General features: G+C 39.3%; 1 protein-coding gene across 1 annotated transcript in view; it reads left to right on the top strand.

Moving 5' to 3' along the window:
• Window positions 1–17,283, top strand: part of LOC127831103 (GRB10-interacting GYF protein 2-like) — a 61,429-nt gene that overhangs the window by 28,531 nt on the left and 15,615 nt on the right. Inside the window, exons 12-19 of the mRNA XM_052356093.1 lie at window positions 233–320; window positions 9,184–9,285; window positions 10,813–10,877; window positions 13,050–13,231; window positions 13,905–14,069; window positions 14,755–14,768; window positions 14,851–15,047; window positions 15,562–15,714. Coding sequence (XP_052212053.1) covers window positions 233–320; window positions 9,184–9,285; window positions 10,813–10,877; window positions 13,050–13,231; window positions 13,905–14,069; window positions 14,755–14,768; window positions 14,851–15,047; window positions 15,562–15,714 — 966 coding nt within the window. The remainder of the gene's footprint in view (window positions 1–232; window positions 321–9,183; window positions 9,286–10,812; window positions 10,878–13,049; window positions 13,232–13,904; window positions 14,070–14,754; window positions 14,769–14,850; window positions 15,048–15,561; window positions 15,715–17,283) is intronic.

Raw genomic sequence — 17,283 nt, 5'->3', positions numbered from 1 at the left:
GCATTACTCGAAATCTATTCAATGGATTTACTTTAAACTTAGAATATGTAGTTTTTATATTATCTCCCTTTATTTACTTTCATAGTAAATTTGTATCTGTTTTGTCACAGATGACACAGGTGCCATGTTTTATAAATATTGTTCTACACTCTAAAACAAAATTAATGTTCTCATACAAGCAAACATATTACGGCGGGGATGGCCATGTTAACATGGCTCTTGTTTATACTAGGAGGAGGAGGAGCGTCGCAGTGCCCTGCCGCCGGACCATGAACATTACAACAAGTGGTTCTATAGAGACCCTCAGGGAGACTTGCAAGGTAGGTTACCATGGTTACCATGGCAGTCAGCTAGGCTGGCTAGCTTATGGCCAGACCATGAACATTACAACAAGTGGTTCTATAGAGACCCCTCAGGGAGACTTGTGAAGAAGGCTACCATGGTTACCATGGCAGTAAGCTAGGCTGTCTTAGTCATGGCCGGACTATGAACATTACAAGTGGTTCTACAGAGACCCTCAGAGAGACTTGCAAGGTAGGTCACTATGGTTACCATGGCAGTCAGCTAGGCTAAGTGGACTACAAATCCCTAGTATTGCAGGTTCCATACCTTGCCTTACCACACAAATTGTTGAATGTTTTTTATGCCCTGGGATCGAATGATCGGGGGTATATTGTTTTTGGTCTGTCTGTCTGTCTGTCTGTCTGTCTGTCTGTCTGTCTGTCATTCCGTCATTCTGTCACTCTGTCATTCTGTCCCAAAACTTTAACCTTACAGTAAAGTTTTGCAATTAGTTTTTGAAATATTGAACATAGCAACTTGATATTTGGCATGCATGTGTATCTCATGGAGCTGCACATTTTGAGTGGTGCAAGGTCAAGGTCATCCTTCAAGGTCAAAGGTAAAAAAATAATCAAAACGGCGCATTAGGGGGCATTGTGTTTCTGACAAACACATCTCTTGTTTTTAAATGATATAATTATTATTTCTTAACTGTACTAATTTGTGAATGGTAGGGTTCATTACATACCTCTGGACTTTTGTCTATAGGTACATGATGAACTCTGGCTATGATCTCTTTGATAAACCACAGGCCTTGGTTGTCAGTGTTGTCTGACTTGGTAATTTTGACTGCCTACAGACCCCCCCCCCCCGGTTGGATTGGACAAAATCCAAGGGAAGTAATAAGCTTTAAAGGGAGATGATTTCTATACCTGCCAAATGATAAATAGAAATTTTATTTCAAAGCGGCGCAGTAGGGGGCATTGTGTTTCTGACTGAACACATCTCTTGTTCATCCATGGATCACAGTTTGCATTCCTGGCATGTTTTCATAACAAAATAATTGATTGATCATGAAAGTTTGTCTAAGGTCATTCTCCCCCTTGCTGCTGATTCAAACAGGACAGTGTCACTTATTGGCAGTATGGGTACTTACAGGGCTTTTGTTTTTATGCCCCTGGATCGAATGATTGAGGGTATATTGTATTTGACCTGTCTGTCATTGTATGTGTCTGTCTGTCTGTCATTCTCTCCCAAAACTTTAACCTTGGTCATAACTTTTGCAATATTGAAGATAGCAACTTGATATTTGGCATGCATGTGTATCTCATGGAGCTGCACATTTTGAGTGGTGTAAGGTCAAGGTCATCCTTCAAGGTCAAAGGTCAAATATATGGCGCAGTAGGGGGCATTGGGTTTCTGACAAACACATCTCTTGTTGATTTTGGAAAAGGGTCTGGCCTTCTATTTTGGGGGAAAAAATATTGACCGAACTGAAAAAGGGGAAGAAATTTCCCCAAGTAAGCTTGAAATTAGGGGAAAATTGCATAATTTTAAAGAAATTCTCTTAGGGGAAGGGCCTTTCTCTTGGGGAAAGTGGCCTATATTAGGCCCTTGCTAAAGAAGAAAAAAAAGCCCTGACTTAGAACTGGCAACACAGCAGTAGAACTGGTACACAAGGCCCTAACTTAGAACTGGCAACACAGCAGTAGAACTGGTACACCAGGCCCTGACTTAGAACTGGCAACACAACAGTAGAACTGGTACACCAGGCCCTGACTTAGAACTGGCAACACAGCAGTAGAACTGGTACACCAGGCCCTGACTTAGAACTGGCAACACAACAGTAGAACTGGTACACCAGGCCCTGACTTAGAACTGGCAACACAACAGTAGAACTGGTACACCAGGCCCTGACTTAGAACTGGCAACACAGCAGTAGAACTGGTACACCAGGCCCTGACTTAGAACTGGCAACACAACAGTAGAACTGGTACACCAGGCCCTGACTTAGAACTGGCAACACAACAGTAGAACTGGTACACCAGGCCCTGACTTAGAACTGGCAACACAACAGTAGAACTGGTACACCAGGCCCTGACTTAGAACTGGCAACACAACAGTAGAACTGGTACACCAGGCCCTGACTTAGAACTGGCAACACAACAGTAGAACTGGTACACCAGGCCCTGACTTAGAACTGGCAACACAGCAGTAGAACTGGTACACCAGGCCCTGACTTAGAACTGGCAACACAGCAGTAGAACTGGTACACCAGGCCCTGACTTAGAACTGGCAACACAGCAGTAGAACTGGTACTCCAGGCCCTGACTTAGAACTGGCAACACAGCAGTAGAACTGGTACACCAGGCCCTGACTTAGAACTGGCAACACAACAGTAGAACTGGTACACCAGGCCCTGACTTAGAACTGGCAACACAGCAGTAGGACTGGTACACCAGGCCCTGACTTAGAACTGGCAACACAGCAGTAGAACTGGTACACCAGGCCCTGACTTAGAACTGGCAACACAGCAGTAGAACTGGTACACCAGCTTACCCAGGAAAAGTGCTAGTAGGTTAACTGACTGCCCTGTAAAAATATCTGAAATACTGTAGAAAACAGCAAAAATGTTATTAAAACAAACTAAAAGAATCCTACTCACAGGTTCTTTTTGAATACCTTGATCATGGAAAACTTCTTGGCTCATTCAACAAAAAAAACAAGGCTGAAATTTAAATGTGTGCCCAACTTGCACATATCAATATTGGTTTTAAGCTTAACCATTATATAACATCTCTGCAGCAAGGACTGAAGTCATTTAAACTACTGTGAAACCATTTATTTTCACCAACAAGAAATTTCGTCATTTTTATAAAAATGACGTTTTCGTCAGGCACTTAAATGTGCCAATTCCTGACTTTGAAATTAAAAAAAAATATGCTTCAGTCAATATCAGATTTGTTTGTCCGAAATATATCGCGGTTGCGATAAATCGTAGTGGGGAAAGAGGGAGGACACTTGAGAGTCACTTCAGGAGCTGGGGCCTGTTTGTGACATGTCAATATACTTGTCTTTTGTTATCAGGTGATCAGTAATTAGCCCCCATTAGTGTATCATTATTAGCGGATTAGTGGGACCGATTAACCGTTAACGAGTGTATCAAAACAGTGAAGCCAATTACCAATTGGTCTTATTCATTTATTATCATGGCCAAACTAATGACAATCTTACCTTTATCGGCACAAACTAGAGAAGGTGCGAAGATTATTGGTTAAAATTAGTGTTAGCAAACTATTTGGTCATTTTTCAATAAAGTTTCAAGAGTTTTACATCGTAAATATTTGATCATTTTAAGAACAATAATTTTCTGAAGTGTAGAATTAACAGTGCATTATGGGACAGTGGTTTCATAGGGCACGGTTCAGCTTTAATTGAAACAACCAATGGACGTATGCGTTTAAATTAGATTGAATGCAATAGGATACAAAGCAATGTTTTATTGCGTCATTATCAGTCATTCGAAAAACTTGCAATCCGGGGATTTCCTGAAAATCGCGCAAAAATAAAAGTGAATTTCAGTAAACAATTACCCTACGTTTGGATGGAACTAATCGTCATAATTGCTAATTTCTCTTTACCTGTTACGTTTTCAATTTGCTACAAGTAACAATGATTTGAAACATGTATCGTAAAATTTGTCAAAGCTGTCGATGATTAAAATCATTGATAGCCCATAAACGAAGCACAAGCCATTTTTACACCTTTTTTGTAGCAAACAACCAAACACAAATCAATATGTTCTATATTAATTATTATCCCCAAGTTTTTCGGAGAAAAAGTGGGCATATTGTATTGATGCGAGTCTGTCTGTCTGTCCGTCCGTCCGTCCGACCGTCCTGGCCACCTGCTCCTCCTACACTATTAGCACTAGAACCTTGAAACTTACATACATGGTAGCTATGAGCATATGTGCGACGGTGACAGTGACGGAATTTTGATCAGACCCCTGGGTCAAAAGTTATGGGGGTTGGGGCGGGACCGGGTCAGATTTTCACTCATTTTTTTTATGTTATTTTACATTAACTTCTTCATTTCTGCACCGATTTACTTCAAATTGATACTGAGCCTCTCTTTTGACACTAAGGTCAATCTCAACTATGCATGGCCCCATTACCAACCATGGGGGGCCCCAGCCACGTCGGCCACGCCCACCCAAAATTGCTTTTTACTATAATTTCTTCATTTCTACACCGATTCACTTCAAATTGATACTGAACCTCTCTTATGACAATACGGGTCAATCTCAGCTATGAATGGCCACATTACCAACCCTAGGGCACCCCGCCAACATAGGCCACGCCCACCCAAAATTGCCTTTTACTATAATTTCTTCATTTCTACACCGATTCACTTCAAATTGATACTGAACCTCTCTTATGACAATACAGTCAATCTCAGCTATGCATGGCCCCATTACCATCCATGGGGCGCCCCGCCCACATAGGCCGCGCCCACCCAAAATTGCCTTTTACTATAATTTCTTCATTTCTACACCTATTCACTTCAAATTGATACTGAACCTCTCTTATGACAATACAGTTAATCTCAACTATGCATGGCCCCATTACCAACCCTGGGGCGCCCCACCCACATAGGCCACGCCCACCCAAAATTGCCTTTTACTATAATTTCTTCATTTCTACACCGATTCACTTTAAATTGATACTGAACATCTTTTATGACAATACAGGTAATCTCAACTATGCATGGCACCATTACCAACCCTGGGGCACCCCGTTCACATAGGCCACGCCCACCCAAAATTGCCTTTTACTATAATTTCTTCATTTCTACACTGATTTACTTCAAATTGTTGCTGAACATCTCTCATGACAATACAGTCAATCTCAACTATGTAAGGCCCCATTTCCAACCCTGGGGAGCCCTGCCCATAAAAGGCCACACCCACCCGAAATTGTCTTACTATAATTTCTTCCTTTCTACACCGATTCACTTCTAATTGATACTGAACTTCTCTTATGACAATACGGTCAATCTCAACTATGTATGGCCCCATTAACAACCCTGGGGCGCCCAGCCCATAATAAGCCACACCCACATAGGCCACCCCACCCAAAATTGCCTTTTACTATAATTTCTTCATTTCTACATTGATTCATTTCAAATTGATACTGAACCTCTCTAATGACAATACAGTTAATCTCAACTATGCATGGCCCCATTACCAACCCTGGGGCGCCCCGCCCACCCAAAATTGCCTTTTACTATAATATCTTCATTTCTACACCGATTTACTTCAAATTGATACTGAACCTCTTTTATGACAATACATTTAATCTCAATTATGCATGGCGCCATTTCCAACCCTGGGGCACCCCACCCACATAGGCCACGCCCACCCTAAATTGCTGTTTTCTATAATTTCTTCATTTCTACACCTATTTACTTCAAACTGATACTGAACATCTCTTATGACAATAAGGTCAATCTCAACTATGTATGGCCCCTTTACCAACCCTGGGGCGCCCCGCCCATAATAGGCCACACCCACCCAAAATTGTCTTTTACTATAATTTCTTCATTTCCACACCGATTCACTTCTAATTGATACTGAACTTCTCTTATGACAATACAGTCAATCTCAACAATGCATGGACCCATTACCAACCATGGGGCGCCCCTGGGTCAAACATGCGGAGTGGGAATACGCGTCTGCCTCGGCCGCGCCATTTCTAGTTATTATCAATTCGGAGAATGTATATAAGTCAGGTGTTGATCACACATCATCATCTTTTAATTTTGTTTATTGTCTTTGCTCCGGATCCGCTGTGAGGAGGCTGTATTATCTGCAACAACACTGAAAAACACAATATACACAATGGGTAATAAAGTTGTTAACCCACGTTTTTCGGAGAAAAAGTGGGGATATTGTGGTGATGTGCGACTATCCGTCCGTCCTGGCCACCTGCTCTTCCTACACTATTAGCACTAGAACCTTGAAACTTACATACATGGTAGCTATGAGCATATGTGCGATGGTGACAGTGACGGAATTTTGATCTGACCCCTGGGTCAAAAGTTATGGTGGTTGGGGCGGTGCTAGGTCAGAGATTTTCACTCATTTTTTATGTTATTTTACATTAACTTCTTCATATCTGCACCGATTTACTTCAAATTGATACTGAGCCTCTTTTATGACAATACGGTCAATCTCAACTATGCATGGCCCCATTACCTACCCTGGGGTGCCCCGGCCACATAGGCCATGCCCACATAGGCCACGCCCACCTAAAATTGCCTTTTACTATAATTTCTTCATTTCTACACAGATTCACTTCAAATTGATACTGAACCTCTCTTATGACAATATAGTTAATCTCAACTATGCATGGCCCTATAACCAACCCTGGGGTGCCCCGCCCACATAGGCCACGCCCACCCAAAATTGCCTTTTACTATAATTTCTTCATTTCTACACCGATTCACTTCAAATTGATACTGAACCTCTCTTATGACAATACGGTCAATCTCAGCTATGCATGGCCCCATTACCAACCCAAGGGCACCCTGCCCACATAGGCCACGCCCACATTGGCCACGCCCACCCAAAATTGCATTTTTCTATAATTTCTTCATTTCTACACCGATTCACTTCAAATTAATACTGAACCTCTTTTATGACAATACGGTCAATCTCAGCTATGCCTGGCCCCATTACCAACCCTTGGGCGCCCCGCCCACATAGGCCATGCCCACATAGGCCACGCCCACCTAAAATTGCCTTTTACTATAATTTCTTCATTTCTACACCGATTCACTTCAAATTGATACTGAACCTCTCTTATGACAATACAGTTAATCTCAACTATGCATTGCCCCATTACCAACCCTGGGGTGCCCCGCCCACATAGGCCACGCCCACCCAAAAGTGCCTTTTACTATAATTTCTTCATTTCTACACCGATTCACTTCAAATTGATACTGAACCTCTCTTATGACAATACAGTTAATCTCAACTATGCATCGCCCCATTACCAACCCTGGGGCGCCCCGCCCACATAGGCCACGCCCACCCAAAAGTGCCTTTTACTATAATTTCTTCATTTCTACACCGATTCACTTCAAATTAATACTGAACCTCTTTGATGACAATACAGTCAATCTCAACTATGCATGGCAACATTACCAATCCTGGAGCGCCCCGGCCACATAGGCCATGCCCACCCAAAATTGCCTTTTACTATAATTTCTTCATTCTACACTGATTTACTTCAAATTGATACTGGACCTCTCTTATGACAATTCAGTCAATCTCAACTATGTATGGCCCCATAGCCAACCCTGGGGCGCCCCGCCCATAATAGGCCACACCCACTCAAAATTGTTTTTACCCCCACGCTCTTTGAAAAGCGTGGAGATATTGTGGTTATCTCCGCCGTCCGTCTGTCCGTTTGTTCGTCCTGGCCACTATCTCCTCCTACACTATTGGCACTAGAACCTTGAAACTTACACACATGGTAGCTATGAGCATATGAGCGACCCTGCACTATTTGGGATTTTGATCTGACCCCTGGGTCAAAAGTTATGGAGGTTGGAGTGGGGCAGATCAGAGAATTTTACTCATTTTTTAAGGTTATTTTACTATAATTTCTTCTTTTCTACAACGATTCCCTTCAAATTGATACTGAACCTCTCTTATGACAATACGGTTAATCTCAACTATGCATGGCCCCATTACACACCCGGCCAACATAGGCCATGCCCACCCATAATATCCTTTTACTATAATTTCCTTATTTCTGCACTGATTCACTTCAAATTGATACTGAACCTCTCTTATGACATTACGGTCAATCTCAGCTATGTATGGCCCCATTACCAACCCTGGGGCGCCCCTGGGTCAAACATGCGGCGTGGGGATACACGTCGGCCTCTGCCGCGCCATTTCTAGTTAACAATTAGCGCTAATCATTACTATTCTACCTAAACGAAGTCAACGCTGTCGTTACAGCTGTACTGCACTCACGTTTTAGAGCAATGCCACATGTCAGTTAAGTACACTGTGTAATCTACACCCTTTTGTGTCAGAACCGGATTTATCTTGAGTACGAAACAGACGGAGTATGTATGCCTGGATTACGTTGGATTTTAGAGCCTCATTCCTTTTGTAATTCAGTCTTAATATGTTAAAATATGGGACATAATTGTTTGTTAGGATCCTGAATTCGTCAATTAATAATGGTTTCATAGTAAGCAAAAATGTGCCATATACATTATGAATTATTATTTTATGCTTATTTTAAGGACCCCTTGTAATGGTGGTGAACACAGCTAAACTTTCCTAGACAAGATTTAAGACATTAAGATGAAGAATATGGTTCAAACATTTATCTAACAAATTTATGAATTGCTCTGAGTATCTGGAAAGACAGACGTTACTGACTACAAGTTGATGTATTATGCTTGATAGACACAATATACTTGATAGACAAGACAAACAAAACAATTATATATTGATAGTATATGTGGTGCATAATTATCTTATAACAAAAAAGCATCCTGGGTGCAAATGTTTTGGTATTTTCTAGAATAAAACATATAATCCACAAAACCTAAAAAAATGTCTGATCATTAACGAATATTTAAAAGGCTCTTCCAATATTCTCGTTTTCATTTTCCATATGTTTTCATATATTTCCTGTTTGAGAAAACGAGTGATGTAAACACAGACAATCCGTTTCAATTGTTTGCATTGGCACACTATAGCCCCCATAATATTTGGCTTGCTCAATCCTTCGTTTGTAAGTCCCAACTGGTCATATTAAATGTACCAACAAGAAACCTATGAAATAACGCTTCTCCATCGTTTCCTCACAGGTCCGTTTGCATCAACAGAGATGGCGGAATGGTTTAGTGCTGGGTATTTTACAATGAATTTGCAAGTCCGAAGAGGCTGTGATGAAGTGTTCTCTCCCCTAGGTAAGTACATCATTTAAGTGTTCTTTCCCTTAGGTAAGTACATCAGGTATGTATGTCATTTAAGTTTTATCTCCCTTAGGTAAAGGCAACATGGAAGTGTTATCTCCCTTAGGTAAGGACATCATGGAAGTGTTCTCTCCCTTAGGTTAAGACATCATGGAAGTGTTCTCTCTCTTAAATAGGTACATCATAGAAGTGATTTCTCTCTTAAGTAAGTACAGCATTGACAATCATAGCCTAGTTGCGCTTAAGTTGCTGTTTAAAACTGATTACAAAACACCCGGTTGAAACTTTTACTGCACTCAATCTATGAAGTTTCTTGCTTGTTTTGTGCGTTTACATCTATGTTATTTTTGTTTGTAGTTGTCATATATGATATATGGTTGAGGGAAAACCAGTCTACCTGGAGTTTAAAAGTAGTCATACATTTTGAATGTTTAAAGATGTATGGTGTATGAAGCATCAGGGGTGAAATCTGCCAATAATAAAGAGAAAATTTTGAAGGATGGATTTAGACTGATATTGGTATAATTGACATCTTCAGCCCCTTTCACGTTAACTCCCAGAATACGGGGATAAAAGTTGTTCGTTAAAACTTGGCGCAGTATGAAACCACGGCATATTGGCTTATTTTCTGCACAGGTACCCATTTACACTCTAGGGCGGAGAGGAGGAAGCATGGGATACATTTTTTCGCAGAGAATTTCCAGTGGTCTCAGTGGGATTCGAACATGGTCCTTCCAATTTCTAGACCAGGGCTCGTATTCACTAACCATTTCTTAGACTTAAGAATAAAGAATAGACTTAAAACTATGTGTTCAGCCCTTGAATATATACAGGCTTAAAGTGATATTATGGGCATCTAACAGTATTTAGGTGTCTATCGCAACTGTTGTTTATTTTTGTTGTTTTCACTTCATATACACTTATATTTGTTAATGCAACATCAACATACTAAAACAATATCCAGGAATGAAAAAATAATCCATTTGAATATCAACCGTACTTCCGTTTTGACAACTGACGACGGAAATTATTCGATGTACGATGTGAGTCTAAATGTAGTTTTCATGCAGATTTGTTCATACGAAACAAAGACACAATTTTGTTTTACGGATCATTTCAGCTTAGAGGACTGGGTGAGTCATGTAAAATATCGAAAAAAATATATTTTTTTTTATAAACAACTGGTAGCAAGATGAGTTGTTATAGATAATTGGTTAGTTACCACATTTTAACTAATTCTTTTGACCTGTTAATTCTGTTCAGCTCAATCAACAGTGAAAAATGACCATAATATCACTTTAAATGTTGCTTATGTAATTAATAAATTGATCTAAATAAAGAATGGTGAAGTTGGATCCAGTAAACTCCATTAAATATTGAACTGTGGCATAGAATACGAATATTACAGTTTTAAGAATTTTCTTTATTTTCTGTCGTAAGTCTAAGAATTGGTTAATATGGGCCCAGCATCATACCAAAAAACCACTGTTGCCACAATACTTCAATAACAATCTGTTTCAGGGGAGCTAATAAAGCGATGGGGTCGTGTCCCTTTCCTGCCTGGCCAAATGCCTCCACCTCTCATGGTAATTCAACTTGCTAAATTTATTTATAATTTGAAAACACTATTAAGTTATTCAAATGTGTATTTAGTGTATTTTGATGTGATCTCTTTTAAATGATGTTAGTACTATTTAATAACGGGGATCACCCCAAAAGCATTCTTTTTACCAAAGCAGTTACAATTTGCTAAGGAGGATCACTACAATACAAACTGTGAATTATTCAGAAGAATGAAGTAGAGGTGTTCAGCATTCTATTGAACTACAAATGTTAAAATCAACAGAATATATGGCTGGAAGGTGGAGCTTCAATTTTATTTTCACATTTAATAACGTTAACTGATGAATGTCAATGTCCCTGAGCTGCAATTTAACAACAATATGCCAATTTCTGTTGTTCAAGTCAGGTTAATGTTTATAAGTATTTATAAATGTATGTTTATAAGAGGTTGAATTGTGTTTTCTGTGTCATACTAAAAGGTAACTGCTGATAATTTCGTGAGTTGTAGATTGCACTACTGTTTTTTATATGTACAAAGCAAATGTTAAAGTTTACATATACCTCTGTAACTACCTGAATAAACGAACTTCCAATATGTGCTCTAGGTCATTACATCAGGTATCTGACAGAAATTCCACATATTAACAAAAGCCTGGGCCAGGGAAAACAAGCCTTAATTCATTTGCGTAAAGTGTCATCTAGATTGGCCTGTTCAGTTTGCACAGGCTAAGAAGGATAGACACTTCCTGTCTAGACTGGTTTTTTTGTGAAGATGAGACCATGTTTAAACGAAAAATTCCATGAGAGTGGAAAATGGTGTCCCTTACTAGCCTTACTCTGCGTAATACTAGTGCTGCAACAATATACCGGTATATCGGTATATATCGCAATACGCAATCCGCATATTGTATTGCGATACAATTTTCATCATACCGGTACGAACATTTTAGAAAAAAATTATTCACATTTCATCCAGAAAAGCCATCCGAAATAATGATATCAAGGTAAACAAAACAAAGCGGTGTAAATAAATTTTTACGTAAAAAAAGCATTCTAAAAAGTGTTTAATACGGAGTAGCGTTGTTTCATGGGAGCATTTGTTCGATGCTTCTGAACAGATTATCGTTGAATTAATTGCACACAAGTGTAAATATTTCGTTCAATTCTGAATTGAGCATTATTAAATTTGTACCGGGGTAATCCGAATTTTGGAAACACGCTTCCAAATTTTAATGCTAACGCGACAATACAAAATTCTAGCGTCAAATAAAAAGTGCTTTATCCTTTGTCTCAATAAAAAGCGCGCGAAAATTATGCAGACATGTAGAACGTCTCATGGAATGTATGGGTGTATTTTGTGTTTTATAAAAGCGGGAACATCACATTAGGCGATTTACGTGTGTTCAGTGGGGAAAAAAAACGCCCCGGTTGGACGTGATTTCATCACATCTTTATAGTAACAAATGCCAAAATGTATTTGATACGTAAGCTAATTTGCAAATGTTTGTGTTTCTTGTAATTCTTGAGCACATTTATAGTAAATATTTACCAGAATTTGCTATAAAACTGGAATGTACGGGTTTATCGGGTAATTTGGAAGTTATAATTCTGGTACAAGTTAGCAATATATTGCGATATATTGCAATACGGGTTTTTGAACTGACAATATATTGCAATACGGTTTTTGGCGTATTGTTGCAGCACTACGTGATACACAGGTCAATCTGAGACAACCAGTTAAAACTGAAATACAATTTGCCCAGTTTTCCCAGATAGGGGCTCAATACGTCAGGTAACTGACGGAAAATGCACCAATTTGATAGCATTGTGAAAGATAATATAAGAAACATCTGGCTGACTTATTGCCCCTTCAGTTATTTGTTGGTAACAAAGTGCAAAAAAAAAAAAAAAAAATGCATATCAGCCGCGTTCTGAGAAAACTGGGCTTAATGCATGTGCATAAAGTGTCGTCCCAGATTAGCCTGTGCAGTCAGTACAGGCTAATCACGGATGACACTTTCCGCCTAAACTTGATTTTCGGTAAGGAGGGACTTCCTTGAAACTAAAAATACCATAAAAGCGGAAAGTGTCATCCCTGATTAGCCTGTGTGGATTGCACAGGCTAATCTGGGAGGACACTGTACGCACATGCATTATGCCCAGTTTTATCAGAACGCAACTCATATGTTTTCCAGAATAATATTTCTCCTGCCACTGAATCCCCACCACAACAACATCAACAACAACCACAGCAGCAACAACCTCAGCAGCAGCAACAGCAGCAGTGGCAGGACCCAGGCCAGGCAGTGGCGGACCATCAGCAGTTCCTTCAGCAGTATGTACAGCAGCAGATGCAGCAACAACAAATGCTGATGAGGTAAATATTGCTTTCATGGTTTAAGGTATCACAGACTGTATTGAGGGTTGTACTTTCTCCTCCTTTCAGCTGAATTCCTCCCTTTTTATGCCCCCGGATCGAATGATCGGGGGTATATTGTTTTTGGCCTGTCTGTCTGTCACTCTGTCTTTCTGTCCCAAAACTTTAACCTTGGTCATAACTTTTGCAATTTTGAAGATAGCAACTTGATGTTTAGCATGCATGTGCGTCTCATGTAGCATCACATTTTGAGTGGTGAAAGGTCAAGGTCATCCTTCAAGGTCAAAGGTCAAATATATGGCTTCACAAGCGGTGCAGTAGGGGGCATTGTGTTTCACAAACACAGCTCTTGTTATGGCAAAGTAATTGTACAAATAGTTACTTAATTTTATCTGCAAATTAAGAGTTAAATTGAACCCTTTAAGAGAGGTACATTATTTTCCTCCCCTGAGGTTGTTCCTAAATCACCTCTTTGTAAGTGATAAGCATTTGGTTTCATATTTTCTCCTCTGCTTGTATGTTTATGTCCCTGTTTTGATAATGGCAGAAGGGCATATGGTGTAACACCACTCAGGCTTAGCGGGTTTGAGCCATCAGGTTTTTACCTGTTTTTTAAACGAAAAAAAAAGAATCTACAGTTTTACTCCACTGCAATTTCCATATGTTGTTTCAGGCAACTCCAGCTACAGCAGCAGTTACAGCAGGTGATGACCCAACTACAGGAGTCGAGCCACTTCAAGGCCCTCTCCCCGCTACAACAACAACAGCTAGTGCTGCAGATCATGGCCAAACAGAGCGTTCTGCCTGCACAGCAGCACCCTCAGAGACTGTCACCTAGGTAACAATAAGCAACCAAATGAGCTGCCGTCTGGGCAAATTACACTTGGGTAAAGTGCGATTCCAGATTAGCCTGTGCCAACTGCACAGGCTAATAAGTGACGACACTAGACACATGATTTAAGCCTAGTTTTTCCAGAATGTTACTCAAATGTAAAACTGGTATTGTCATACATTAAAGGCTTGGGATAAATTTATGTGCTTTTGAATTGGTTTGCATCTGACAATTATATCTAAAATGGTCAGTATTTCATCACTTACGATAACAAAACAAAAACTAGGAAGTGTATATATATTTTTGCTCTTTGGTCTTCAAGCAAAGTTTACATATGGGTCATTTTGTCTAAAAAGTAGGTCACCAGGTCAAATCTTGGAAAAACCTTGTTACCTCTCTTGGGGATTTTTTATGACTCAATCTTGATGAAACTTGGTCTGGCTGTCCATCTTGACAATGTCTAGACCAAGTTTGATTCCTTGTCAAGTTTGTGTGATCGAGTTTAGAGGGTTTACTTTGTACCTATTTAACTTAAAACTTTTCAGAATATTCAGTCATAGAATTAGATTGCCCATTTCTTTGGTGGATTTAACATTTACTTATAAAACTTTTGCAAATCGTTAGGTTATAAAAAACACGAGTTTATTACAAAAGTGATACATAAGTAAAATATAACAAAATAACTTTCTAGGTATTTGCATGCCAGTAAAATAAAAACTAGTTTATTAGAAAAAGTGATAACCTTTGAAAACATAACAATATAACCTCTATCTTATTCTCATTCCAGAAATTCAGCAGAAGCTCCTCCTGTTATCTCCAATGACAACACCTCCCCCCATGGTGAACCCTGTCCCTGCGTTCTCCGCCTCCAGCTCCTCCCAGGGTGGGGCCCTACCTGCCAGCATCTGGGACATTGACCCAGCCTCCATTGCCAGCATGCCCACCACTGGCATTTCTGCTGCCGACCTTGAGGCCCACTTGAAGGTCAGTCTGACTGTCAAGCTCCATGTGATCCTGAGCCAGTATTAACCAAACAATTCTTAGATCTAAATCAAATAAAATAAAATATTCTTCAACCCATTTATGCCTAGTGGACTTGCATCCTAAATTGGATCAATTTATTTCCAAAATTAGGGATATCTAGTATACTTATTTCTATATTAAGAATATTTCTTACAGAAATTCCTTTAAGCAAACAGCGTAGACCAAGATGAGACGCCGCATTATGCGGCGTCTCATCTGGGTCTACGCTGTTTGCTTAAAGGAATTTTTTCTAGACGCTAGGCATAAATCGGGTAAATTGAAATATTCAAGAACTGCTTTACTCTTGAAATGATTTTCTGCATTAGTCTCCTCAATCTATATCATTCTTCATGTGGAACATGTTTTAAATTACATAATTGCCAGTGAGAGCCTGTTTGTAATAAAAATTTACCGCTGGGGCAAAACAGATTTCGCCATTCGATATCGCCTTATTTAAAGTCACTTTTGTTTTCAGGAAAAAGAAATCGAGGCAGAGAAGGAGCAGCAAGAACGCCTGAAGCAGGAGAGAGAGAAGTTACGGAGGGAACAGGAGGAAGTGCAGAGACAGAAGGAAGAAATAGAGAGGCAGAGGCAGGAGTTTGAACAACGAAGACAAGACGATCTCAAGGTGACTATTGTTGTGGGTGTTTCGGACCCATTCCTGAACTAAAAAGATCTACTTTTTTTTCTAAATGACAACCATTAGTTCATGTTTAAATGTTTTCAAAAAGAATAATAAAAAAATAAAAATGTTTAGTTCATTATTCTATCCAGCTCTTAATTTGAACCTAAGTAGATATCATATTAATTTTATTCTCAATTTTTAATTATTTGTAAGCAAAAAAAACCCAACTGTTCTAATTTCCCAATTCAATTTAAAACAATGCGATTTTTCCATATCAAAGGGCCCTGGCCTTATAAGCTTAAATTCAGGTATTGCAGCCAATCCCTATGTCCAACAGTGTTCACCCCTTTGTTACTAATTTTTACATATTTTTTATTTCAGGATTTTTTAACCTAGCAAGTTTTACCTGCGGCCCCCATTTTCAAATGATATTTTCATGTTTGGCTGTAATTTTGTTGAAGCCACAAGTACAATATGTACAATTGAATGGCAAACCTTTGGCATGGTGTACCTTGCATAATGTGCTGTGAATCATTGTTTAAAAGACATAACCTCACTTGATTTCTAATATAGCATGGAATTTTATTTGAATTACCTTGCTTTAATTCCAATGTGGCATGAACTATTTTTTTAAAGACATTTCTTCCCAAAAATTCTAAAGCAGTGCAAACATTGTTTTAAAAATATATCCCCCATTGAAAACCATTGTGGCATGAAATATTATGTCCCGTTGAAAATTCAATGTGGCATCAAAGATTGTTTCTAGGACATTACCTCCCTTGAAATCCAATGTGTCATGACATGCGATATTGTTTTAAAGGCATTACCTCCCTTGAAATCCAATGTTGCATAAACAATTGTTTAAAAAATAACCTCCCTTGTAGTTGAAAATCCGATGTAACATGAAAAATTGTTTTAAGACTCAACCTCTCTTCAACTCCAATGTGATATGAACAATTGTTTTTAAAGCATTACCTCCCTTGAAATGCATTGTCGCATTAAAATTCTTTTTAAGACACTACCTCTCAAGAATACCGATAAGGCATGAAATATTGTTTTAAAGACGATTCCTTCTTAATCATTTGTGGCATGAAATATTATTATCCCTCGCCATAGGCGAAGGGATATTGTTTTGGCGTCTGGCCGGCACTTTTGTGTCCGGAGCCATATCTTGGAAGTGCTTTGGCGGATTTCATTGAAACTTGGTATGAGTATATATATATGGATAAGAGGATGATGCACGCCAAATGGCATTGTACACCATCTGATAATAATGGAGTTATGGCCATTTGTATCTTAATAAAATGCTTTTTTAGTGTCAAATGAAACACTTTTGTGTCCAGAAGCATATTGGCGGGGAATATCAATGAATTTGCTTGTTTTACAGACATTACCTCCCTTAGATACCAATGGGGTCTGAATTAATGTTTAAAAGATATTACCTCCCTTGAATCCCAAAAGGCCTTTTTAGGATTTCTCCATAACAGCTAATAAGGCCTTTTTAGGATTTCTCCATAACAGCTAATAAGCCCTTTTTAGGATTTCTCCATAACAGCTAATAAGCCCTTTTTA

The sequence above is a fragment of the Dreissena polymorpha genome, chromosome 5 (assembly GCF_020536995.1).
Source record: "Dreissena polymorpha isolate Duluth1 chromosome 5, UMN_Dpol_1.0, whole genome shotgun sequence".
In the NCBI taxonomy this organism is placed as follows: domain Eukaryota; kingdom Metazoa; phylum Mollusca; class Bivalvia; order Myida; family Dreissenidae; genus Dreissena; species Dreissena polymorpha.
Note: the sequence above shows the minus strand (reverse complement) of the source record. Positions and strands in the feature narration are given on the sequence as shown.